General features: G+C 43.3%; 1 protein-coding gene across 1 annotated transcript in view; it reads left to right on the forward strand.

Annotated features, from left to right (window-relative positions):
- Nucleotides 1-13,994, forward strand: part of HMCN1 (hemicentin 1) — a 302,952-nt gene that overhangs the window by 89,681 nt on the left and 199,277 nt on the right. The window contains exons 10-11 of the mRNA XM_083743631.1: nucleotides 959-1,080; nucleotides 4,797-5,072. Of these exons, the coding sequence (XP_083599757.1) occupies nucleotides 959-1,080; nucleotides 4,797-5,072 (398 nt within the window). The remainder of the gene's footprint in view (nucleotides 1-958; nucleotides 1,081-4,796; nucleotides 5,073-13,994) is intronic.

The raw sequence follows: 13,994 nt of genomic DNA on the forward strand, positions 1-13,994 counted from the left end.
GAGCAGAAACTCTACTTGTATCTGGTCTATAGAGCAGTAGCTTCTCCTGTTGTTCTCTGGCTTCAGTCTCCAGTTCCTCCTAGACTAGTTTAGGGTACAGATACCCACAGCCACAGCTCAACATTGTAACTGCAGTGGGGAAGGGATGGAGGTTTATAAACTACAGCCTAACTTCTTTATCTTTCCTTGCAAATCATTTATACGGGATGGAATTCTATATTGTGCTGTGATGAACAAGAATGCCAGTTTGCCAGACAGAACCATCCCCACTGTAATGATCTCTGGCAGGCAAGCCAACCCCGATAAGAAGTAATGATTCTCTGGCAGTTTTATGTACGTTTATTTACAAAAAAAACACACCCAGAGCACGGCTTCTTGCCTGTTTGCATTTATGATAGTTGGTCAGTCTGAATCTTCACCCTCCCGCAGCAGGAAGGATGCCAAACTCCCACCTTTCCCCTCTTTCCCTTCCGTTGCCCTCTGATCTTATCCAGTCGCCTAGAACGGGAATCGAGAGGCTGGCCTGCCCCCTCCCCACTTCCACTCTACAAAGACTCAGACCTCTGCTTATCTACTGATTGTCTAGCAACTCTCTGGCTGCCTTCCAACTCTTCCTCTCCTTGAGATCTAACTGAGCTTTCCCTGGGAAGGGGGGTCGAACTATCCTTTCTCGACTCTGTCAGCCATCTCTCGTCTGCAGAGTTGGTCCCTTGTTCACTTAGTTCAGAGTCTAACTCTTCCCCTGTGCTCTGGGGGGCCACGTTCCTGACACCCACTCATCTCCCTCTGTGCTGGTCTGGGATTCTCCCAATCCCGCAAATACAATTTCAAGGGGCAAGTGAAAGGAGCAGGGGAAGTCCCATTGCCTGTGTGGAAGACCCTACACTGCGCTTCCACTGACAGGGCTCATTAGGTGAATCCCAGTGTTGTTTATTATTATTATTATTATTTATTACAGAGACTCTGCTAATGTGAACTGGGAGATCGCTAAGGTGTCTCTGCCGGATGAGGGTTACTATGAATGTATTGCTAGCAGCAGTGCAGGAACTGGCCGTGCACAGACATTTCTGGACGTGTCAGGTTAGTGACGTTTACTATCTTATTCCCAGAGGGATCCATTTCACTCCCGATTTGTGGATATTTGATTCTGCAAAACAAACCTGATGACATTTTAATGAATTCCAGGTTGTGTAGCGAATATGCAACCCAACAAAAGATAAAGGACTGCTTGGACGACTGCGTAATTAACTTAACGAAATTCACTACTGTGGGATGCAGCCATGGCCACTGTCTTAGACAGCCTTTGAAAAATAGAATTAGGTGAATTATAAGAACACAAGGAAATCCCTGCTGGATCAGGCCAGGAGGCAGAACTGTGGGGGGAGGTCTCCAGCTAATTAATTCCCACCCCCTGATATAAAACTCAGCCAGTTCCTTCAGGATCCTGCTTATATACAGTGGTACCTTGGTTTATGAACTTAATTCGTTCCGGAAGTCTGTTCTTAAACTGAAACTGTTCTTAAACCAAGGTGCGCTTTCCCTAATGAGGCTTCCCGCCGCCGGTGCCCTTCCACTGTTTAGCTTCTATTCATTAGACCGAGGTAAAGTTCGCAAACTGGGACACTACTTCTGGTTTTGTGGAGTTCATAAACCGAATCGTTCATAAAGGGAGCTGTTCTTAAACCGAGGTACCACTGTACAGTGGTACCTTGGGTTACAGACGCTTCAGGTTAGAGACTCCGCTAACCCAGAAATAGTACCTTGGGTTAAGAACTTTGCTTCAGGATGAGAACAGAAATTGTGCAGCGGTGGCGTGGTGGCAGCAGGAGGCCCCATTAGCTAAAGTGGTGCTTCAGGTTAAGAACAGTTTCAGGTTAAGAACGGACCTCCAGAATGAATTAAGTTCTTAATCCGAGGTACCACTGTATTTACATTTAGCCTCTCTGCTGCAGGAGCACTATCCGTGGTCCTGAAACCCACACCTTAATCTCTCTCCAAGGTGCTGACATTTATTTATTTATTGCCTCCCTTTGCTTGAGCAATCACCTCTCCTAGGTGGTGGGCATCTCTGCAGATCACAACATAAATTGATCGTTATGAAAGCTTCACCCCCCACAGGAACTTGCAAATGCAATAGCTATTAGCTCTGTTAGCTGAACTTCATATGTTCAGAGGCGTGATGCTTCTGAACACCGGTTGTTGAGGGCCTAAGGTTTAGATGGCTGTTTCGGATCACATGTGATAATTCCTCCAGAGCAGCTGTTTCTTTGGCCACCTTAACCGGGATCCTTGTCTGGGATGAAGTTGAAATCTTCATGTAAGGAGTGACATCAATGAGTGCCTGTCCTGCCACATGCATTATGCTCATTGACAGGAAATAGGTTGAGAAACCATTTCTTGGCTCACTAAAATCTGGTTCTCCTGCTGGACTTCTTTGGTATGGTAACTTCCCTGTTTGAGAACCAGAACCTGCCTGTTTGCAGGAAGGTACAGTAATTGTTTGCAGGAATATCCACTCAGTCAACATTCAGAAGTTTAACCACTTTAGTAAACCATATATCGATGAAGGCTATTTTTTTACCCTTGCATATAATTCCAAATACATTAAATGAATATCACTATAAATAAGGATGCTGTCTAGACAGCATCTTAAAAAGCAGAGACATCACCTTGCCAACAAAGGTCCGTATAGTTAAAGCTATGGTTTTCCCAGTAGTGATTTATGGAAGTGAGAGTTGGACCATAAAGAAGGCTGATCGCCGAAGAATTGATGCTTTTGAATTATGGTGCTGGAGGAGACTCTTGAGAGTCCCATGGACTGCAAGAAGATCAAACCTATCCATTCTTAAGGAAATCAGCCCTGAATGCTCACTGGAACGACAGAGCCTGAAGCTGAGACTCCAATACTTTGGCCGCCTCATGAGAAGAGAAGACTCCCTGGAAAAGACCCTGATGTTGGGAAAGATGGAGGGCACAAGGAGAAGGGGACGACAGAGGATGAGATGGTTGGACAGTGTTCTTGAAGCTACCAGCATGAGTTTGACCGATGTGGGAGGCAGTGGAAGACAGGAGTACCTGGCGTGCTCTGGTCCATGGGGTCACGAAGAGTTGGACACGACTAAATGACTAAACAACAACAACAAATAAATAAGGAGGTGTTCTGAAAGCAACCATAGGATTGAGGCTTTCATTACATGATATACGATTTCTCAACCGACAAAGAAAATAAGTTTAACAGTTAAAAAACCCCACATTGACTCCAAATATAATAGTCAAAGAGGCAAGGTCAGCTCAATATTGTTCAACGGGAGTTTTAACATATGGTCGAAATGTCTATAAATGTCTCGGAAGAATTCAGAGTCAAAGGAACTCCGTTATGCAAAGATAAATGTGGACTTGTAAATCAGTGCTGGCATGAACATTCTTGTGTCCTTACAGGGTCTGTTTAGTTTTAGGAACTGTAAATCTTTCTAAAGGCAACTCATAAGAAAGAATGAATGTGGAATAATAAAGTTTTTACAGATTTCTTTTGTTTTCATAACTAAAACTAGAAACCAAGAGCTAGATATATACCCTTGCGACTCTCCCAGGATAATCTTTCTTCCCAACTTACATTTTATATTTTATTGGACTCTCTGACACAATGGATCAGAAATTATTCTTGCCCTTAATTATATGAAATGGCTGAAATCCGGTCAACATTCCTCCATGGCAGAAAGAACAAACATTTGAAGCATTTATTCTCCAACCCTTGCAATATTAAAGCTGAAAATGTCCTATGGCTTGTTAACTCATGTACTTTTACTACCTATGGCAGCTTGCTCTGAATGTGAGGAAGATTTGCCTGGAAGTGACCCAGCTGTTGTTCTGTGCTATTCATAAAAATGTAAAGGGTAGTTGAAAATGATTTCCAAATCGTGCTCTAAGGAAGTATAAAACTGTGTCAAGAATGCTGGCTCTGGTCTCCAAATAATGTATGCCCATTGATAAAGCGCATATTTTGTAAGGGAAATGCTGTTTTATTTGCACAGCATGTCAAGAGTTTTTCTAACATTCCTAATTTTAGGGTTGGGAATGAGAAGAATTAGTTGTTGTCTTCCGCCTACCCTCCTTCCCCCAACATCAGTAGAGGAATAGGACTAAAAATCTAAGATATGAAACCTTCATCCATCATTAAATCCAGGATGTGGGGATGTGGAGCTCATATTCTGACATTTTTAAAGATGCATGTCAAGAAACATGTTTTCCCTTTCAAGGGAATAACAAATAAGAGAAACATTTGCAAAAATCCTTTTCTGCACAAGGGCTTGGTTTTTATTCCATGTGGATTACCAACAAAATGAAGATCTGTTCTCAGACAATTATACTCTCGCTGGATCCATTTGCGTGGAGCCTTGTTCCATGGCATGCTTAGTCTCCTTTGTAATCCATCCTTAGGAACTGCACCACTAATAATAATTTATTACCCACCCATCTGGCTGGGTTTCCCCAGCCACATGAACATGTTGGGATGAAACATAACCCTGTTTCCCCCTGAACAAGTAATCACCGTACTTTTCTGTGTATAACACGCCCCCGCATATAAGACACCCCCTATTTTGGGAGACTCAAGATTAAGAAAATGGGGGGAGATTGCCCCCGTGTATAGGACACCACCCTTTTAACATTATTTTAAAGTAAAAAAAAAAAGCCTAATCTTATACACGGAAAAGTACACTAATCACTGCTTTGCCTTCTCTTTTCCGGTGTATTGAACTTGTGAAAAAAATTCCCTATTCTTGTTTTACTCTCTGCAGAACCTCCACCCTTCGTACAGGTTCCTAATAATGTTACCGTCACTCCTGGAAATCGAGCCGTGTTGACATGCTTAACCGTGAGCACAGTGCGCTACAATCTCACTTGGCACAGAAACAACAGAGACCTCAAGCTGCTTGAGCCCTCCAGGGTCCGAATGATGAGCAACCTCTCACTGGAAGTCAAGGCTGTCAAACTCTCGGATGCCGGCGAGTACAGTTGCTTGGCTTCCAACGAAGGTGGCTCCACTGGGGCTTCTGTCTTCCTCACAGTGCAAGGTAACAGGAAAATGTTCTCCTCTCCCCCCATTTTTGAAATAAAAAAAAGACAACATGCCACTTCTTTTCCTGATTGTGGAATGCTCGCCCCAAAGAGGCTCACCTGGTGCCATCATGACATGCCTTTAGACCCCAGGCAAAAACATTCCTCTTTACCCAGGCCTATGGTTGTTAATTAGGACACATGTGGCGCTGTGGTCTAAACCACTGAGCCTCTTGGACTTGCCGATCAGAAGGTCGGCGGTTCAAATCCCTGTGATGGGGTGAGCTCCCGTTGCTCAGTCCCTGCTCCTGCCAACCTAGCAGTTTAAAAGCATGTCAAAGTGCAAGTAGATAAGTAGGTACCACTCCGGTGGGAAGGTAAACGGTGTTTCCGTGCGCTTCTCCGGTTCGTCAGAAGCTTAGTCATGCTGGCCACATGACCCGGAAGCTGTACACTGGCTCCCTCGGCCAGTAAAGCGAGATAAGCGCCGCAACCCCAGAGTCGGCCACGACTGGACCTAATGGTCAGGGGTCCCTTTACCATTACCTTATGGCTATTAAATAATCTGTGGCCTGTGAAAGTGTAGGGAAGAACGCTGTTATTAACTATTTTATTACTTGACTGTCTGTCAGTATTTGTATTTTTATTATTATGCTTTTATTATTGATGTTTTGCAATGTGTTTCTAATGCCCTGAGATCTTTTGATAAAGAGTGGTATATAAATCAAATTAATAATAATAATTATTATTTCCTCACTTACTTTTGATGTCTTCTTTTCTGCCTCTGCGGCACTGCGGCTTTTTGTGTGATTTGATAAGCTCAGATAGTGTTTTTCCGCATTCCTCCAACTTATATGTGCGATTTTAAAAATCTTACGTATATTCTATCTTTCTACTTTTCCCCCAAGCGCTGATGGCGATATTCAAAGTATAGACATTCACAGCCTTCTCTTTTAAAAATATAAAGTAGTTGTGATTCCTGCATTGCAGTGGGTTGGACCAGATGACCCTGTAAGTCCTTTCGAACTCTGTAATTCTATGATTCTGTAAAATGGAGGCTCCCATTCACTGCCTTCCATTCTCTTGATGTGATTATGTAGGATTCATTGGGGGTAGCTTTTAAAAATATGATGGATCGTAGGACAATCTTTGTAATTCAGTTCTGCCCCCCCCCCCATTTACTGTGCGTGCATTCTGCCCTTGCTCCAAGAAGTTGTCTGCTTTTATCAGTTTTATTTTAACAAAATGAAAAGGCTCAGAAATCAAAATAGGACACAGCTGCCTTTTTCAGTGGGAAGCTTGAAAGGAATTTTAAAAGAATAATATTTGGCTATAAAAAGGGACGAGCTTGACAGCAGTGGCCTTCTTATTAACTGAAAGGGAGTTCGTCAGGGGAGAAGCGAATATTTTGCCAAGACTGCGTACTTTACAGCTTTTTGTTCAATACCTGCATTTTCCTTTCCTCTTATGTTCTCATCCTTTATAGGAACAGGAAATGCTCTCAGAGCAGTCCTTACTCATTTAAAAGCTGCTATCCTGAAATACAAACCCACTCCTAAATTAGTGGATCTACAAAGATGTCTGGAGGCCCTGTGGTTGCTAATTATTGTTCACAGCGGGCTTCAATGGTGATCATTAAGTGCCTTTTTGAAGTTTGCCTCTTCCACAGGAAATGCAGGATTGTGGAGGAAGAGGCAAAGACCAAGGGATACTTCTAATCCTTCTAGTAAACATTCTCTTCTGGGATCAATTACTTACCTATGTGAAAGAACAAGGAAAAAACCTAAACAAAATATGTACGCACTGTTAAAACAGCTCGTTGTGGGTGTTTGGAGAGAGGGGTGGAGGGACACCAGCCATCCTGCTATTATTTCAGGCCATACATAATTATGCTTCATAAGCACATCTCTGGCCAGTTGTATATGCTAAGTGTCTAGTACAGATGTTTTCAACCCTTTTGAGTCCAGGGCTCCCTTGACCAACTACATTCTGTTGTAAACAAAAATCGCCCTTTTCCCTTATGGGGTATCCAAGAGCCCATATAGAGTCCCTACATTAGGTTCCCTATTGGTAGGAGAAAATAACAGAGGCCAACCAGAGAATATTGAGAAGCAAAGCAGCTAGTAAGCTTGATCTTTATTGATCTGTTGCAACAGGGTGCTCCCCTCACCCGCAGGAGAGGAGGAGGGACCCAGAAAAATGGCGCACAAGGCCTTATAAAGACTTTTGAAATTGCCACCCTGTAGATCAACACCACCCCCAGAAACATCATACATACATCACAGAAGGGGTGTAACCTAAGACCTCCCCCCAGATACATCATACCTACATCACAGAAAGGCGGTTTAAAACAGAAATTTTGAATGTTGTTTTTCTCCAGTTGTTGCTTATCTCCTGTCTGGCAGGTTACTTGATTGGATTTCCTGGGGAGCCTGGCCAGTCTTTTGTAATGATAAATACTTAGTTCCTGGGCCAGGTCACAGGCTCACACCCTATTCATATCTTAAATGTGCCCTTAAGACAGGATTTGTGAGGAAAGAGACAATGGGAGGTTTCTCACTTTGACCTTCCAGAGAAGACATTTGCTCAGTTTAGGAATGAAAATGGATCCAGGTCGGTCTTCCTGTGCTGATCTATGTACGTGCTTGGTTGGTACACTTATGAACATTACCATATATCTAAGAGCATAAAATTCCTATCACAATTCTTTCTGCGGCACCCCTGCGGGGCTCAGGAGCCCAGTTATGTCATCCTTGCCTGCAGAGCTGGCAGCCTCTCGGCCTTTTTCAAACACCCTCCCTCGTGAAGTGTTCACTCAGCCCCCTCTTCTCTCCCTTCTCCTTGGGAGTCCTCTGGGCAGCCATAGCTTCCACCCTGGTCTCTGAGCTGCCACCCCGCCCCAAAGAGAGGTGCCTTCTCACATTGCCCCACAGGGGCCTGGCAAGCACCCCCTGGCCAGCCCCAGAGGCACCATTCGCCTGGGGAGCCTATAGCCAGGGCTGCTACAACAAACAGCTGTGCAGGCTCTTGGGAGGCAGAGATGAGAGAGGGAAGGAAAGAGCGACAGAGGCCAGGAAGAAGAAGAAGAAGAAGAAGAAGAAGAAGAAGAAGAAGAAGAGGAGGAGGAGGAGGAGGAGGAGGAGGAGTAGTAGTTTGGATTTGATATCCCGCTTTATCACTACCCGAAGGAGTCTCAACGCGGCTAACATTCTCCTTTCCCTTCCTCCCCCACAACAAACACTCTGTGAGGTGAGTGGGGCTGAGAGACTTCAGAGAAGTGTGACTAGCCCAAGGTCACCCAGCAGCTGCATGTGGAGGAGCGGGGAAGCGAACCCGGTTCACCAGATTACGAGTCTATCGCTCTTAACCACTACACCACACTGGCTCTCTCCTGCGGCACTCCTGACCATCATTCAAGGCACCCCAGGTTGAAAACCACTGGTCTAGTGGGATCTGTAACCAAATGGATTTCTGTGCTGCATAAGCAAAATCATAAAACCCCATTGGTTCATGAAGGGTACATTTTGTCTGGTGATGAAATGAAAAGTGTGCAAGTTACAGGGAACCAGGCAGAGGGCCTTCTTGGTAGTGGCACCCGCCCTGTGGAATGCCCTCCCACCAGATGTCAAAGAAATAAACAACTACCAGACTTTTAGAAGACATCTGAAGGTAGCCCTGTTTAGGGAAGCTTTTAATGTTTGATGCATTACTGGATTTTAATATTTTGTTAGAAGCCACCCAGAGTGGCTGGGGAAGCCCAGCCAGATGGGCAGGGTATAAATAATAAATTATTATAATGTTATTATTATAGTTGTTGTTAAGTTGTGGGTGAACATATCAGACGACACGGCGATTCTTCAAACAGCTCTTGTTTATTCACAGCCCAGAACAGAACTGAACTGAAGGGTTCAGCCAGCCTGCTTATATAGAGCTCCAGTACAACGTAACTGTAACAATTTTCTAAAACTATCCAATCACTGAACGTCACTTTCAATCCCTTATTTGCATAACTATCTACAGTATCCCCCTGCTGGCCCAGGGTGAGAACTTCAGTACAGAACACCTGTAAGATAGGAAATCACAACAAATGATCTTAAATAGCGGGACAAAGAGCAGGAGGGGCACAGCGGCGAGGCTGACACAGTGCAAACACGCTGGTGGAGCCAGTTTGGTGCTGCTGTCACTTTTGCACCATGCTGACCTTGCTGCCACATCCCTCCTCTCTCTATCCCAGTGCTGACTTCACCTTTAATGGAACTTACAGTGCAATGCTATGTATTCAGAAGCGAGCCCCACTGAGTTCAGTGAGGTAAGCATGCATAGGATTCCAGCCCTTAGTGTGGTTAAGCATTATTAAACTGAACAGAAGTGTAACATGCAATTAGACCTCACTTGAACTCCTGACTGTAAATTCTGCTTTAGCTGTACTGCGCCTGGAATCTTTCTAAATGTGTTTGCCTTGCTTCTGCTAACGAATGAAGCTTGAATATTGCAACAAAACACTTAACATTGAGCTACAGAAAATCCAGTACATATTGATGAAGTATGATCCAAGGTAATATGTGCCAGACAACGTTTTCCTGTTGGAAAATGTACTGTATGTGTTTATGTAAATACCCTTTTCTCCCTAGGAATTGGTTCAACAAGGTTGCATTCCAGGAACAAAGCAGAAATAAATAAGGAGGGAATGTATTGTATCTCCCTAATTCTACCCTTTTGGATCTCCTTCAAGCAAGCAGTGGAATTTAAAAAACCACACAAATCAAAATGAAAATTCTGTGTTGATCTTCTTGTAATTCTTGTACTATGTGCAATCCTAGTGCTAAATGTATCATGGATTTCAGTTTTAACTATCGGTTTTCAGGGAACAAAATGGATGATAAATAACTTTTACTAATCACATATCTCAAGGCCTCACAAGATATCAGAACCATTAGTCTGTGCCAAAATTCTGCTCCAAAACAATTTCATTTTTATCAGGGTGGACCTTATGCTCCAAATGGGTACATTCCATTCTCAAGTAGTACATAGAGTGTGCTTAACCTTCATCCAAAATTGGGGAAAAAATAACGCTAACATTTTGGGGGGTGTATTTTATACCCCAACAGGATCTCAAATGTATTGGGGTGGTGGGTTTAGAATATAGATAATATTTGTGTCAGATGATGTGTGCTTGACAATACCCAAGCACCCAGAGCCAGAAAACACTTATTCAGAGGTGGTAGAATTTGTGCAGAAAACATTTGCACCTGCATATTGAGTAAATGCCACAATTTATGTTCCTTTAATAAGCTATGATCCCCCCCCCCCCAATTACAAACAACAAAAACTATCTTTTAGTCAACTTTGGGCAAATCTTTCCAAATGAGGCCTGCTCAGATGATATCAGAGGCAGGTGGTGCTGTGGTCTAAACCACTAAGCCTCTTGGGCTTGCCCATCAGGAGGTCGGCGGTTCGAATCTGCATGACAGGGTGAGCTCCCATTGCTCTGTCCCAGTTCCTGCCAACCTAGCAGTTCAAAAGCACGCCAGTGCAAGTAGATAAATAGGTACCACTGCGGTGGGAAGGTAAATGGCATTTTCGTGTGCCCTGGTTTCTGTCACAGTGTCCTGTTGCGCCAGAAGCAGTTTAGCCCTGCTGGCCACATTTCCTGGAAAGCTGTCTGTAGACAAACTCTGGCTTCCTCGGCCTAAAAGCGAGATGAGCGCCGCAACCCCATAGTCACCTTTAACTGGACTTAACCGTCCAGGGGTCCTTTACCTTTTCTGAAACCAGAAACTACATGGCACTTATCCTTGTGGGAAGCACTTTGTGTGGGGCAATAGCAATGACCATTTGAGACTGTTAATTTACCCTTTGAGAACTTTCAAATTACCACATGAGTGCTACTTCATGCAAACAGATCCCCACACCTTTCCTGTTTGCTTTTTGTTTCTGAGGTACTAAAAGCCCAAACGTCTTTTTTAACTATTGCAAGGCAAGTTTGCTTCAAGGGGGAAAGGACAGGGCAGCTATAACTTTGGTTCCACTATCTCCCTCTCCAGGATCATCAAGAACAAAATGGAGGCCGTTTTTATTCTCTCTTTGTGTTTGTGTATAAACCCCCCAAATCAAAATATTTCGGGTGAAAGAAAGATTACCCCAGAGGCATGATGGGCATTTGGGAAAAGGTGGCAATGTTGTACATGGAATGTGAGGTGTTTTCCACCCCTCATGAAGAAAGCAAACTTGCCATGAGAGAAAAAATCCCCATTGAGTCTTTGTCCTTGTTGTGTCACTGGCTACTGCTGGGACAGAAAACAAAGCTGGTAATCGCTGCCAGATGTCATCTTGCACCATGCTTTGTTGACTTACCACGGGACAAACCCCTATAATGTGCAAAATGTGTTTCTTAATCCATTATTTCTGGGTACCTCCTTCACTACGTAATAGAATAACAGGGTATTGACAGAAGCGGTGCTTTTCAGGCACAGTGTGTCCTCCCATTTGAGCCAATCTCAGTTTCCTAAGGTCAACAGAAGAGTAGATCTTCTTCAAACCCACAAAGCTTTTAAGGCATCCTCCAGTCTGTTTTGGCAACATTTGAAATGTTTAAAAAATAGCCCCGGCAGCTTTCCACATGGCAAAACAGTTCAAAACAGTTCTGCCATATACATGGAATATATAAACTATCTGGATTTGATTCCAGTCCAACTTGATTAGTCTGTCTGTTATGTCTTTCCTCTCACCATTTGTAGAGCAATTTAAAACTGCTTCGTGCTTTACACGGCATGCAAATCACATTTACTTTAGCTTTTTTAAAAAAAACACACACCACATTTTGTTAATTTTCACAAAAAAATCCGATACGTAATAATTTTTTCTTTTGTTTTATTGACTTCCCACCCCATTTTCCATGGTGGTTTTTTAATTCTACCCCCTTGCTTAACTCTTTTATATAATAACCATAGTAATATAATCTCTAATTCTTTCTGTTGCTCACAGTTCAAATCCTGCTCACGAATCGATCATATTATAAAAAATTTTTAAATAGTACAAAAAAGACTTCCATTCTTTCCTTGTTGTTGTTGTTGTTTAGTCGTTTAGTCGTGTCCGACTCTTCGTGACCCCATGGACCAGAGAACGCCAGGCACCTCTGTCCTCCACTGCCTCCCGCAGTTTGGTCAAACTCATGCTGGTAACCTCGAAAACTCTATCCAACCATCTCGTCCTCTGTCACCCCCTTCTCCTTGTGCCCTCCATCTTTCCCAACATCAGGGTCTTCTCCAGGGAGTCTTCTCTTCTCATGAGGTGGCCAAAGTACTGGAGCCTCAGCTTCACTGTCCTTCCAGTGAGCACTCAGGGTTGATTTCCTTCAGTATGGAGAGGTTTGATCTTCTTGCAGTCCATGGGACTCTCAAGAGTCTCCTCCAGCACCATAATTCAAAAGCATCAATTCTTCGGCGATCAGCCTTCTTTATGGTCCAGCTCTCACTTCCATACATCACTACTGGGAAAACCATAGCTTTAACTATAGGAACCTTTGTTGGCAAGGTGATGTCTCTACTTCTCAAGATGCTGTCTAGGCCTGTCATTGCCCTTCTCCCAAGAAGCAGACGTCTTTTAATTTCGTGGCTGCTGTCACCATCTGCAGTGATCATTGAGCCCAAGAAAGTAAAATCTCTCACTACCTCCATTTCTTCCCCTTCTATTTGCCAAGAGGTGGCCATGATCTTCGTTTTTTTGATGTTGAGCTTCAGACCATATTTTGCGCTCTCCTCTTTCACCCTCATTAAAAGGTTCTTTAATTCCTCCTCACTTTCTGCCATCAAGGTTGTGTCATCTGCATATCTGAGGTTGTTGATATTTCTTCCGGCAATCTTAATTCCAGCTTGGGATTCATCCAGCCCAGCCTTTCGCATGATGCATTCTGCATATAAATTAAATAAGCAGGGAGACAAAATACAGCCTTGTCGTACTCCTTTTCCAATTTTGAACCAATCTGTTGTTCCATATCCAGTTCTAACTGTAGCTTCTTGTCCCACATAGAGATTTCTCAGGAGACAGATGAGGTGATCAGGCACTCCCATTTCTTTAAGAACTTGCCATAGTTTGCCATGGTCGACACAGTCAAAGGCTTTTGCATAGTCAATGAAGCAGAAGTAGATATCTTTCTGGAACTCTCTAGCTTTCTCCATAATCCAGCACATGTTTGCAATTTGGTCTCTGGTTCCTCTTCCTCTTCTAAATCCAGCTTGCACTTCTGGGAGTTCTCGGTCCACATACTGCTTGAGCCTTCCTTGTAGAATTTTAAGCATAATTTAATTTTAAGCAGTGATCCATGAAGGGGCCATTCTTTCCTAAACATTGTTAAATTTGCTTATTTTAGCCATTAGCTTTGCTGATTCAGCATAGCCCATCTCTTTGCTTATCAGTTCTTTGCTCTTTTTATAATACACTGATGTTTCCTGCAGCAGGCACATAAAACTAGTCTATTAAAGCACCAGGAGCAAGCCTTTGCATTTATACGCCAATGGTGTTGCAATATCACCATACCAATGTCCTTGTTTAGAAAGAAAGATAACAATCTGCTGAAATGTGAAAAGAAATGGTGGAAAGCTGATACTCTGAGGTCTTTATTGTATGTTCCCAATGGAAAAGCCATTTGTAATTTAGGAAGCAGAATTCGTCCTAAAAACTTGTTTCTTTTGGCATTAGCGCCAACTACTTGTGGAGGGGACTCTCAACTGAATCTCAAGTTGCAAGGAATAGCTCAAGAAACAAATCACAATAATCCCATTGTGTTGTGTTTATGTAGTCGAGTTTTAAAGATCATGGTCCAGCAGATAATGCCAATGTTGCAATGCTAGAGGACATGTTTATACGTGTAAAAGCCCAGGCTCAACACCTACAAATCATGCAGCACTGTGTGCTCTTTGGCCGATAAGGAGAATTTACTG

This window comes from Podarcis gaigeae (assembly GCF_964106915.1).
Source record: "Podarcis gaigeae genome assembly, chromosome: 6".
Taxonomy (NCBI): domain Eukaryota; kingdom Metazoa; phylum Chordata; class Lepidosauria; order Squamata; family Lacertidae; genus Podarcis; species Podarcis gaigeae.